This window comes from Pteropus medius, unplaced genomic scaffold (genome assembly GCF_902729225.1).
Source record: "Pteropus medius unplaced genomic scaffold, Ma_sr-lr_union100, whole genome shotgun sequence".
NCBI lineage: Eukaryota > Metazoa > Chordata > Mammalia > Chiroptera > Pteropodidae > Pteropus > Pteropus medius.
In genome coordinates, this window is record NW_024349797.1 from 22,773,507 (window position 1) to 22,785,197 (window position 11,691).

Consider the following 11,691-nt stretch of genomic DNA (forward strand, 5'->3'; position numbering starts at 1 on the left):
GCGGGTCGACGCCGTCAGACCCGCCCCGAACCCCTCGAGCTGCCCGGGGGCACCGGCTTCTGACGGCCCTGGGAGGTTCGGGGTCCCGAGCGCCCGCGGCAGGGCGACGAGGCCGGGCCCTCCGGCCCCTCCGGCCGCCCCCGGGCCCGGCCCTCCAGCTCCCGCCGTCGCCCTCGCGTCGCCGCCCCTCCCCGGCCCCGCTCACTCTTCATCCTGGATGCGGAAGCCGGTACTGGACGGAGAGGAAAGGGGCAGAAAGGGGAGCCCTTGGCTTCCACGCCTCCGAGGCAGGGTCCGGAACTAGGACCTCGGCGGCGGTCCCTCGTCCGAGAGCGTTAGGACCCGGCCGCCATGTTGTATCGCTGTCACCCTAGCAACCGTCAAGCCCTGAAGGCCCAGAAGCCGCTTCCCGCGCGTGCGCAAAACGGACGGCCAGCGACCGCCGGCCTCACCTGTACGCGTGCGCAGTGGGGTCCGCCTCCGCGGTCTCGTTGCTAAGCAACGTCCCTCGCCACTCTCAAAGTGCCCCGCCTCTGAGTGTAGGCGACGTTTGCCAGGATCGTGGTATTCCCAGCCCTCCTGAGAATTTACCTATTTGGGGCCTAATGTCTGGGCGGACGACAGCCTTGAACTTTAACTGGGCTGGCACGCACTAAATAATTGTCAACTGATACCTGTTCTTTGAAGTCTCATCCTACAATTGAGCATCTACTAACTAGCAGTCTGGTACATAACAGCCCATTTGTAAGTTCTTCTTTTTTTAATTCAATGAACATTTACTGAACGCCAGGCACCGTTGCAGGCACTGGGGACATGTAGCAGAGCGGTGTGAACAAGATCCCTCACTTCTTGAAACTTGGATTCTACTGTCAAATTGAAGAAATTAATAGATGAATGAACTATGTGCAGATAAGATGACGGAGCAGACAGTGGCTTAGCCCTCGAGGAAGTAAAAATACGATAAAAATAACTACTTCTTTATCCGCACAGCATTTTATGAAGTTCATTGTCATTTATTTGTTTATTTCATCCTTACAACTACGCCTTAAGATCAGGTATTCCTGTTTTTTCCTATTAATTTTTGAAATTAAGTAAAATGTGTCTATTGTAAAAAAAATCAAAGCGCAGAAGTATATAAAGTAAAATTCGAAAGAATTCTTTCAAAGCACTTCTCATGCCGCATCCTCCCCAGAGTTGACCACCAGCAACAGTTGGGTGGCATCTTTTCAGAATTTCTGTGTATAAATTTGGACAGATTTTTTCCATAATCGAAATTCACATTCTTCTATAATTTGCTTTATTCACTGAATGAATCATATTCAATGAATCATAGTCATCTTTAATATGAGCACATATAGAGCTACCCTATGCTTTTTAACTGCTGCCTAATATTTCATAGTATGGATATACTCTTGACTTTAAACCACATCCCTATTACTGTTTCTCATTTTTGCTATTACAAACAATACTTAAGGAAATATCTGTGTGCATATCTCTGAACACACACGAGACTGTTTCTGTAGGAACTGACAGGTTGAAAGGCATCTACAAATGTAAATGTGGATTGATTAAATCACTCTCCAAAAACACTATCGATACTTACAGAGCTCTGCATATGAATCCTCTTCTCCCCACACTGCTTGGACACTCGATATTAGCTACTAAAATTAAGAAGCCATTCAAGAAAAAGATTGAAACAGGAAATTCTTCAGTTTCAATTTCTATTTTCAATTTCCCAGCCTTCTCTCTTGTCCTCACTCTGGGACACGATTTATCTCTCCTCCCCTGGATGGAAGCTACCCCGCTCCTAAGCCCAGCGCAGGCCTCTCCCCTAACACTTCCCAAGCTAGCCTCACCATCTTTCACCCAGACCTACTTTCCTGGGATCCCATCTCAGCCAAGGGCAAAATCATCTGCCCAGGTGCACCCCACCTGACACTTCCCTTCTCCCCATTTCCCCTGCAGACCCCTCGGTTTTCTTCATGCCCCTCCTCCTTTTTCTGCCCAACTCACCTCTTGCTGATCCCAGCCTCTTCCTTCCAGCTCCACTGAGACCAAGTCTCCACAAGTGCCTGTCGCAAGATAAATCCAGATTTGTCACCCCGTAAATCCGGATTTCTCCCTCTACCTGAAATCTTCAGTCCCTCACCCTTCGCCCGCCCCATCTTCCCTCCTTTCTCTCCTCTCACACTTTTCAGCCCAAAATGGTTTGGGTTTAGAAGGTTATCTTTCCTTAATCAAACAACGTGTTATACAGTGTTATCTTTTTTTAATAGGTAATACATTTACATGATTCAAGATTCAAAGACAATAAAAACAATACAACAGAAATCCCCGCTCGTACCCTTCTGCCCCAGTTTCTCTCTCCATAGAATAGTCAACCTATAAGAGATCTTTTATTCATTTTTCCTTTTTCTTACACAAATGGTGGCATAGTATAAACTGTTCGGCACTTTGCATTTTTCACTCAACACTTTAACTTGGAGAGCACCTTTGTTTTATTTGATGGCGGCTCTATTCTGTGCTTGTACCATCCTTATTAACTGGGACTCTGCTGATGGGCATCTAGGCCATTTCTGATGGTCCGTCTGATCATTCAAGCATTTACTACATTCACAAAGTTATGCAACCATGACCTCTACCTAGTTCCAAAATATGTTCATCACCCCAGTGGAAAACCCATACCCATTAAGCAGTCTCAAAAATTTGATGCTAAGTGACAGAAGCCAGACACTAAAGGCCACATGTTGTACGATTCCATTTATAGGAAACGTCCAGAATAGGCAAAATCCGTGGAGACAGAAAGTCGATGAGCGATTGCCAGAGGCTGGGAAGTGGAGGGTGACCCCTAATACGTACGGGGCTCCTTTTTGTGATGCTGTCAATGTTCCGAAATTAGTGGCCATGGTTGCACAACTGCGTAAGTCTACGAAAAACCACAGAAATGAATATTAAATGATTAGAATAGTATTTGATGTGAATTTTATCTCAAAATAAATTGAAAAACCAACCAAAGGTGCTTGCTGCCGGTATTATCATGGTCAATGTGCCGTCTTCGGTGGCTCTGCAAGGCCACGTCTAACGTCTGCGGACCACAGGGATTCGAGTTTATCCTTCTTATCTCCTTGTGGTCTTTCCCCTCATTTTGACACTTGTCTAGATGTTGCATTTATCTTTCTCTCACTGTCTCCTCATGTTTCTTTCTTCTACCCAGGTAGGTTCTAAGCATCTTGGGCCGCCCACCTGTTTTATCTCCACGCAGGCAGCTCGTGTTACTGGATATTCATCAGGCATCTGTTAAACAGGTAAATGCATTTAACAGGTGAGTCCCAGCCTAATTGTTTCTGATCACCACGTGCTGGTGGATTTTCTGCTTCTTCACCACTGATAGGATTTCTCAGTGGTGAAATCATATAGGAGACCCTAGGTCCTGGGGAGTTAGGACAAGGCGCCTCCTGTGAGTGGACACGGACTTACTGTACTTGCCCTGGTGAGCAGGGCCTGCTGCATTGCAGCCCTCACCTGCCTATCCAGCCCAGATCCCTGGTGCACAGCCTGCATGTCACATCTCTAGGCACCGGGAGAGGCATAGGGGAAGGGCCTACAGCATGAAAAACCAAAGGACACAGACAGGGGACTGTGGCAGGAAGACAAGAAGGGAATGAAAAGATTTTGCCTAGAGCGCTGGTTCTCAAACTTTAGCACGTGCTAAAACCATCTGCCTGCAGGTGACTCTGGTTTCTTAAATCCAGATTCCAGGCCCCAGAGATTCCGAGTCCAGGTTGGGGCTTGAGAATTGGCATCTTAAACAGGATCCCAGGGGATGCTGCTGCTGCACCAGTGACTTTGTTTTGAGAATCCCAGGCCTAGATCATTCTTTTATTTTTTTCTTTTTATGCCTACAGCACCTGGTCTTCCTAGGTGGTCTCCCATCCAAGGACTAACCAGGCCTGACCCTGCTTAGCTTCCGAGATCAGATGGGATCGGGCGTGTTCAGGGTGACATGGCCGTAGACTAGATAATTCTTTATTCTTTCTTTAATTCTAAATAGACTAGGAAATGCTACTTCGCAAAGAAAAAGCAATTGCTGGGGGACATCTCTCCCTACAAAAACACTCTCAAACACCACGCAGGGGTGTTGGCCTTCTCAGGTTTCAGCTGTATGTGGCCTGGTCACCTGCTTCCCTGGATCACTCATGCCGGAAATGACAAGAAGAATCAACAGATGAGAAACAGCAATTTTGCCCCGAGCCCCTTGCCTGCACAGCACACAGTGCCAGCCGCCAGATGCGAGTATTCCACGCTCAAGAGATGGAGCCACCCTGCATCGTAGGGTTCAGCTTTTAAACTCGGCATGAACACTGCCTAATTATAGCCACTTGAGCTTTTTGACTCATTCGAAATGAGTTTCTCAGGCAGTTCACCCCGTAGCCTAACATTAGCAGTTCCCTGTTTTCCAATGTCAAGAGATTCAGCCATTAGGTGATGTTTAGCAGGGAATCTGTTTGCTCCTGCTGAGCATCTTAGTTAATGTTCTAACCAGGAAACTGGCAGAAATTGGAAAAAAAATTAGGAATGGCAGAAATTTCATATGTGTTAACTTTGGTGAGGTGAATAAAATGCAAATCTACTTAAAGATATTAGAAATCAAGTCTACGCCCACGCCACCCTGAACACGCCCGATCCCCTCTGATCTCAGAAGCTAAGCATGGTCGGGCCTGGTTAGTCCTTGGATGGGAGACCACCTAGGAAGACCAAGTGCTGTAGGCGTTAAAAAAATAAATAAATAAATAAATAAATAAGTAAAAGTCTATTTTTAAAAAGCAAGATACAAAACAATACATATAGTATAATTTTAAAAAATAAAAAAGATATTAGAAATCAGATTCATTTTAGAAAATAATAACCATTTCTCAGAGGAAAACTAAGCTCGAACAGTAATATGAAATAAGGAAGAGCAAGAAAAACATTGGCCATTCAAGTTAGCATGAAGATCGGTAAGTAACTACACACTACAATGAGATTCCGTCTAGTGTGGATGCAAGAATAGGTGAACTTGAGACTAGAGAGAAGTTGATGCAGTTCTCTCAGAGAAAGATTTTTTTTTAAGTGTAATAGAATAATAGTTGTTTTGTTTTTTTTTTAAGTGTAAGAAAAGGTTTTCTAAAAGAAGACTAGAAAATATTAAAATTCAGCTCTTAAAGCGATAGGAGAGAGGGACTGATTTGCATCCAGGACAAATTTAACCCTTGATAAAAAGGAATTAAACAGCAGACTGACAGGTTGTGGAAGCCTTGTGGCCTGTCGCTGGGGACCCAGAGAAGTGAAGCGTTGTGCCAAGGTCGCCCACTCACTGGTGGCCACCCTAGGCTCAGACCTGTGTCCGCGGCTTCCAGCTCTCTGTGTTTCTATGGCTCTCTCTTAACGTCTAAAAGCGATCTTTGTAAGAGCTTTGCAAGTAATGTCCATGCCTGAAGGAAGAACATTTGTTAAAGTCTCTGGAACCACCTGATTTGTTGTAGCAAATTAGAAGCCACGTCTGAAAAGTCCTTCTGTTTATCTAGTTTTCTTTCGTATTGTCTAACAGCTTCGACATAGTACATATTGTACAACAAAGCGTTTCATTTCTGTTTTTCTCCCTCTTTCTTTCCAAAATCAGCTAGCAAGAATTCAGCTCCTACATCAAGTTTTGCTCTATCTTTGTGTGTGTCAAGGCCCCTGAGTAAAAACTTAAAAATGTAAAAAGAAGGATGGAAGAAAGTTCAAGAGAACTGTCCAGGAAGAGACGAAATACAGAGGCCCAAACCATAGAAGAGAGAAGGAAATTAGAGAACCAGCCCGGAAGGCTGACCTCTGAAGAATGGTGTTCCAGAAAAAGAAAGAGAATGTGGAGTGAGAGACATGATCCAATCTCCTTCAGACCCATTCTTCACCAGAAATGTCGCCAGAACAGAAGGGCATGCTTCTACAGAGAAGAGGCCTACAGAATGCCCTGCACAATAAATTTAACATTCTTTCAACCAATAATTACCAAACACCTACTATGTGGCAGCTACTGTTCTAGGAACTCGGGACCCCTGTGAGCATGGAGGCAGAGACCAGGGTGAGGCCGCTACCAGCCAAGGAACACCAGAGATGCCAGCAGCCCCCAGAAGCTGAGGACACCGTCTCCCTTAGAACCTTCCGAAGGAACCATCCCGGCTTATGACACTTCAGCCTGCGTACGCAGCCCTAGAAAACTCATACAGTAGGTCTTTATTTTCACTTAAAGGTTCCAATGTATAAATAGAATGACAAATTTTATAAGTTGAGTTTAAAGTAAATGGACTGTTTAAAATCTAGGGTAGCTAGCTGCCTGGACAAAAGTCCCCCTCTCAGACATTTAAAAACCCGAATAATCATACTCTGTGCCGTGTAATTTTGACCGTGTATGTTTACGTTTTCCTAGCTCAAATAATGGAAATTAGCGTTTGTCTATCTTGGAAGAGCTGTCAGGTGGATTGAGAACTGGCGGTCGAAGGCCAGAGACCCAGCGCGGGCCTGGGCAAACCTGGGCACCGGGGTGCGGAGTGGACACGTAGGTCTTGGGTGCCCCCTACCGTCTACCCTCAGCCACTGCGTCCTCGGTCTCCGTGCAGCCTTGGCCCGGCGCGCCGCGCTCGCGGGAAACGTGGCTGGAACTCCGGCTGACTTGTGTCAGGGCTAGACCTCTAAGGGACGGTCCATCAACTTAGCTTCATTCGACAAACCTTGATGGCCACCTAGGCCACTGTCCTAGATGCTGGCGATGCAAAATAGAGATTACCGCCCCCCTGCGGTTCATGAAATAAGCGAGCGATGGAGGAAATGAAGCGGGAAGGGCAGGGTTTTCTGGATGCCTGTTGCAGCTGTACATAGGGGGTCAGGGAAGCTTCGCTGAATACGTGACTTTTAAGCAAAGGCCTAGAGGAGATGAGGGAGTGGCCTTGGCACTGTCTGGAGAAAGGGGGTCCAGGAAGCCGGGACAGGAGCCCCAAGGCAGCAGCAGGGCGGGTGAGCAAGGCCCGGAACGGAGGGCGGTGGGGCTGGGAATATTGGGGAGGTGGGAGGGGGCAGGGGGGAAGGAGCAGGTTAGGTGGGATCTTTCAGATGGCCGTTAGTCTGGGTGTAGAGTTGCCAGGTGAGTCCAGGATGCCCAGTTAAAGTTGAATTTCAGATAAACAACTAATACTGGTTTAGTATAACTGTCACAAATATTGCATGGGACATACTTGTACTAAATTTGCTAAATCTGGCAACCCTATCAGGGCTGGGCTAGAAGGGGAGAGTTCGAACAGAAATGATTTTATCTGACTTTGTTTTAAAATGTAAGATAATTTTAGAATTAGCTCATTCATCTATCTGACTCCTACTCATTAAATACATACTATTCCAGACAGTGTGCCTGGCTCTGGGCATTCAGCTGTAAGCAAACAGACAGGATGCCTGCCATTATGGGTAGTTCTCCCTGCCCAGAGGGCTCCACGCCCTTTGGTCTAGTAGACTCATCCATCCCTGACCTTCAGAACACAGTCAGGTGTCCCAGTGTCAGAACCCTCCACGACCAGCACGGTTTACGCACACTCAGCACCACACCTGGGCCTCTCCACTCACTGCAAACCTGTCTTTGCTGAGCTGTGGGCTCCACGAGGACAGGGTTAGGTCTGTGTTACTCACAGCTGGCTGCCTGGGACTAGGGCATTACCAGGCTTAGTAAGTTTAGACTGAGTGGCCATATGTTTAAACCTGGTTCTCCAGACTTCCTGGTGGTGAGGTGAGCTACCTAACATCCTTTCAATTAAATGTATTCTGTTAAGATTAGCTGGACTTAGCTTCTGCAGCTTGCAGCAGAGAACCCTGATGAAACATGGGTGCGGAAGCAGTCAGATCAGAGATGTACACAGTGTGAAAAACGGGTGCTCCTTTCTCTGGACCACCTGCCATATCAGCACAAGTGGTCAGAGCCTCTCAGAGACCCTGGAACAACCAGGTGGGGGAAGGGACATGTTTGAGTTTTGTTCCCAACATATTCTCTGTCTCTCTGTCTCTCTGTCTCTCTGCCTCTCTGTCTCTCTCTCTCTCTCTCTTTAATGCATACAGACCCTATCTCTTTGGGGTGGGTACTGTCTGGTGCCCATCCAGCAGCAAGTTCATGATTTATTCATGTGCTAGTTAAAGAGAGGGCAAAATGAAGACATTTTCCAAAGTGGAGAGGAAAGACTATGGCTTCTCCATCTGATGAAACAAGGAGGAACCATTTACAATGAAATGAAACTTGCAATTACTTAGGGATATGCTTATAATAGAATATTAAGTATAAAAAGCAAGAATTAAAATTATATTCTTTTAAACAAGGTTACATTGTACCCCTCTACATATATTTAAACATATATTTAAAATATATATCTATATATTTAAATACACCTGTATAGTGAAAAAAATTGGCAAGAAGGGTGATGAGACCCCAGGGCGGTGGGGAATTCAGTGGTTCTTTTCTCCTTTCTCAGATTTTCTGTTAATTGCTAAGCTTTATTTAGCTACACCAAAAGCTCGTGATACACGAAGTTTCCATGCTGCAAGGATTCTCGAGGACAAATAAAAATAGCTTTGAGTCGCCACATTTGAACATCTTTCTCGCCAGCTAAGCCACTGCAGTTTGCATTTTCCCATTGAAAGCCTCTCATTCTCTCTAAGAGGCCGCCTCCCTTCTCCTTGAAAGCCGCTGAGTCTCAGGTGTTTCACCCAGCCCATGGGGGATGGGAACAGCCTCAGCCGGAAGCGGGTGAGAACCAGCGCCACCGACTTAGCCAGGAGGCACGAGGCCCCTTTGCAGTGCAGCACAGGCCTAGACACCTCATAGGAACAGCAGCGGCTGGATCACGGTAAGCGGCCGGTTAGCTCAGTTGGTTAGAGCGTGGTGCTAATAACGCCAAGGTCGCGGGTTCGATCCCCGTACGGGCCACAGCTGCGTTTTTTCCTTTGCCGATTATCTCCCCCCCATTTTTTAAAATATACATTTCGAGGGCTGTAAACTGCGTGCGGACAGATCAGAGTGCAGAAATGTTCCGAACTCCGCTTTTTCGCAGGCGGCCTATGGGGAGATGGCAGGATCCGGCGCTCACTGTACCCTGCAGCCACTCTCAGAGTCTTTTTAAGGATGCCACCGCCAGTCGCTTTCTAATGTAGAGCTTCTGAGGGCCCTCTGCAGAGACCCCAGCTCTCCAGACTTCTGAGAGTTGGAACTAATGCATGCTACAAATGTTTATAGGGAGCCGACTGTGTGCCCGGCGCCGTCTAAGCTGGGAGCACCGCAGTCAGCGAGGGACACCAACGCCTACCGTCATGGAGACAATGACTGGCCAATGACCTCCCTGATTCTAGCGAGGCGGTCTGGCTGTGGAAGCATCTGGAAACCTTCTCTTGCTACTTTTTTGCTCTTCAGAGAGATCTTAGGCTTCATACTTATTCTTCGTGGTCCTGCAGTTTGCAGCCAGACAGCAGCTGGGCGACCCACTCACTCCTGGTTGGAGTCTGCAGGCGTGGGCAGGAGTGTTCAGTTTAACAAAAGCCAGTTTTTTAGGGTCAATGCCATTTTATATCAGGGTCCGGTAGGGGCTCTGCCATCTTCAAAAAATCTCCAGTGAGAACATCTACTAACTCATTCATTCTTTTCTCAAATATGCGTTAAGCTCTGACTTAAATAAATTACAACTCAAGTCCACAGACCACCGGAGAATGAAGGGCGAGTGTCCGGCGTGTGGGAAAGGTTCTCACTAAGTGTCCGGCGAGTGTCCGGAAAGGTTCTCACTAAGTGCCAGCCGCGGGACTGTTGTCACTATGAACAGTTAGGAGAACCCGGGGGATGCGAACACCTGGAGTAGACTCCTGAACACCTGCTGCGTGTCACAGCTCAGACGCGTGTGTCAGGCTCCTTGTTAGATGCAGGGACCCAGAGGAGAAAGAGACAGCCGAGATTGCTGCCTGCAGAATGCACTTTTTTTTTTTTTTCCCAAATCAAGGCCTTGAAAGGGTCTAGAACATGCCTCTGCTCAAAAATATTTGAGCAGAAGGCATTTGAGATCCCAAACAGTCTTCTCTGCCTAAAAACAGAGTCTTCCAAAAGAACTCAGAAGAATTCCATTGTCATAAATCCCCTTCCCTGGGGACAATCAGAGAAGACCAACCCTTATCACTGGAGAGAAGTTGGCAGCACACTTAAACGGGCATTGTCACAAAACTATCGTATCTTCCATCAACTCTACGTAGGGGCCTGTTTATCTTTCCTAAAAGTCATTTGTTTTCCCGTAAGGCCCGGTCTCTCCTTTCCTTCCCCTACTGAGATAATGTATAAGCCCCACATTCTAACTGCCTCTTTGAGTCACATATTTCTGTAAACTCTCATAGATACATTAATAAAAATACATGATTAAAGTTGGTCTTTTCTCTTGTTAATCTGTCATTTATCAGTTTAAATTACAGGCCCTCCAAAATTGAACCTAAATGGGTAGAGAAAAAGTTTTTCCTCTTTCGGTTTCGAACAGATGATAAAACCAAGAACTGTGTTTTAGATGAAGGGTGAAGTTCTTGGCTTAGGGGTCAGAGGGCACCTTTCTGACATCTGAGGATGGGAGGATGAGAAGGGCTTTTTTGTAAAAGTTTACCAAAAAAAAGGAAAGGAAAGGAAAGGATTAAGAAATTGAAAAAAATCCCACAAATCTGGTCTCCCCTCTGGCCAACCTCCAAGCGAGGCTCCTAACTAATTAAATCAGAACACTGCTGCAAGCATCGTGAGTATTGACCACGACGACAATGACAATGACGATGATGATGGTACTGTGGAGAGAAAAATGATCAGAAAGTCTTCCAGAACCTTCTCAGACACCAGCCTAGCCTTCAGCTTCCTCCCTTAGGGACATGGAGGCCCTCATCACATCATACAGCAAATGCCAGTTTCCAGCTTCGTCTTCCTGTGGAAACTGGCACGTGGAAGGCAGGACACCAGCAGGTTTACTAAGTGTTTGTTGGACGATGGCCCTTCTGCCCTCCTTGGGGAGGGGAGCTGAGGTGGGCGCACACGGTGGCAGCTTCAAGACACGCAGAGCCAAGACAGGAGACCGGGAAAGGCTGGGCTGAGGAAGAGAGGCGGTAGAGCTGGGGGCTGAATGTGAAGAGGGGTGGAGGTGCATTCATTCCTTTGCCCGTTCGTTCGTTCGTTCGTTCGTTCATTTGTTCATTCATATTCACCCATCCATCATCATTCACTCCCTGAGCGGGCACTGAATGAGTAAACTGTCATCTGGATCCTCAAGGGGTGCCCAGTCTGGATGAGCGTGTAGGGAGGCGGAGGTAGGAACGGGGGGTCGCCCTGGGAGCAGTTTGGGGATGGGGAGCACCCTCGTTAAACATGCACACTTCGAATCCCCTCCCAGACCTATTAGACTGGACGGTCTGGAGGTGAGGACAAGGAACCTCCAAGTCCAGACAGGATCCGCAGGTGGATGATGCACGTGGCACTGAGAACATCTGGATGGAGAGACGTCAGGCCAGGGGCCGCAGAACCCCGAAGGCCTCCGCCTCCGAGACCCTGGACAGCTCCTGGCGGAGGCGACGTCTCAAGGTTAAGTTCAGGTCGACGCCTCTGCGCGCGCCGCTGCCAGCTCTCCCCGCCCACCC

At 47.3% G+C, this 11,691-nt stretch overlaps 1 protein-coding gene, 2 non-coding genes and 1 pseudogene across 7 annotated transcripts in view; 2 read left to right on the forward strand and 2 right to left on the reverse strand.

Moving 5' to 3' along the window:
- MOK (MOK protein kinase) overlaps positions 1 to 370 on the reverse strand; it is a 32,877-nt gene extending 32,507 nt beyond the window's left edge. For 2 of the 5 annotated variants that reach the window (XM_039884259.1, XM_039884263.1), the window contains exon 1: positions 206 to 368. In XM_039884259.1, the coding sequence (XP_039740193.1) occupies positions 206 to 212 (7 nt within the window). In that variant the 5' untranslated portion in view covers positions 213 to 368. Of the gene's footprint in view, positions 1 to 205 lie in introns of all 5 variants that reach the window. The other 3 variants (XM_039884264.1, XM_039884260.1, XM_039884258.1) reach the window with 3 other exon arrangements.
- A 3,526-nt stretch (positions 371 to 3,896) lies between these two features.
- On the reverse strand, positions 3,897 to 4,015 carry LOC120619817 (5S ribosomal RNA). The gene has a single exon (XR_005657668.1). It is a non-coding gene; the product is annotated as a 5S ribosomal RNA (ribosomal RNA).
- A 636-nt stretch (positions 4,016 to 4,651) lies between these two features.
- On the forward strand, positions 4,652 to 4,770 carry LOC120619856 (uncharacterized; annotated as a pseudogene).
- A 4,136-nt stretch (positions 4,771 to 8,906) lies between these two features.
- On the forward strand, positions 8,907 to 8,980 carry TRNAI-AAU (transfer RNA isoleucine (anticodon AAU)). Its single transcript has one exon. It is a non-coding gene; the product is annotated as a tRNA-Ile (tRNA).
- Positions 8,981 to 11,691: the final 2,711 nt, after the last annotated feature.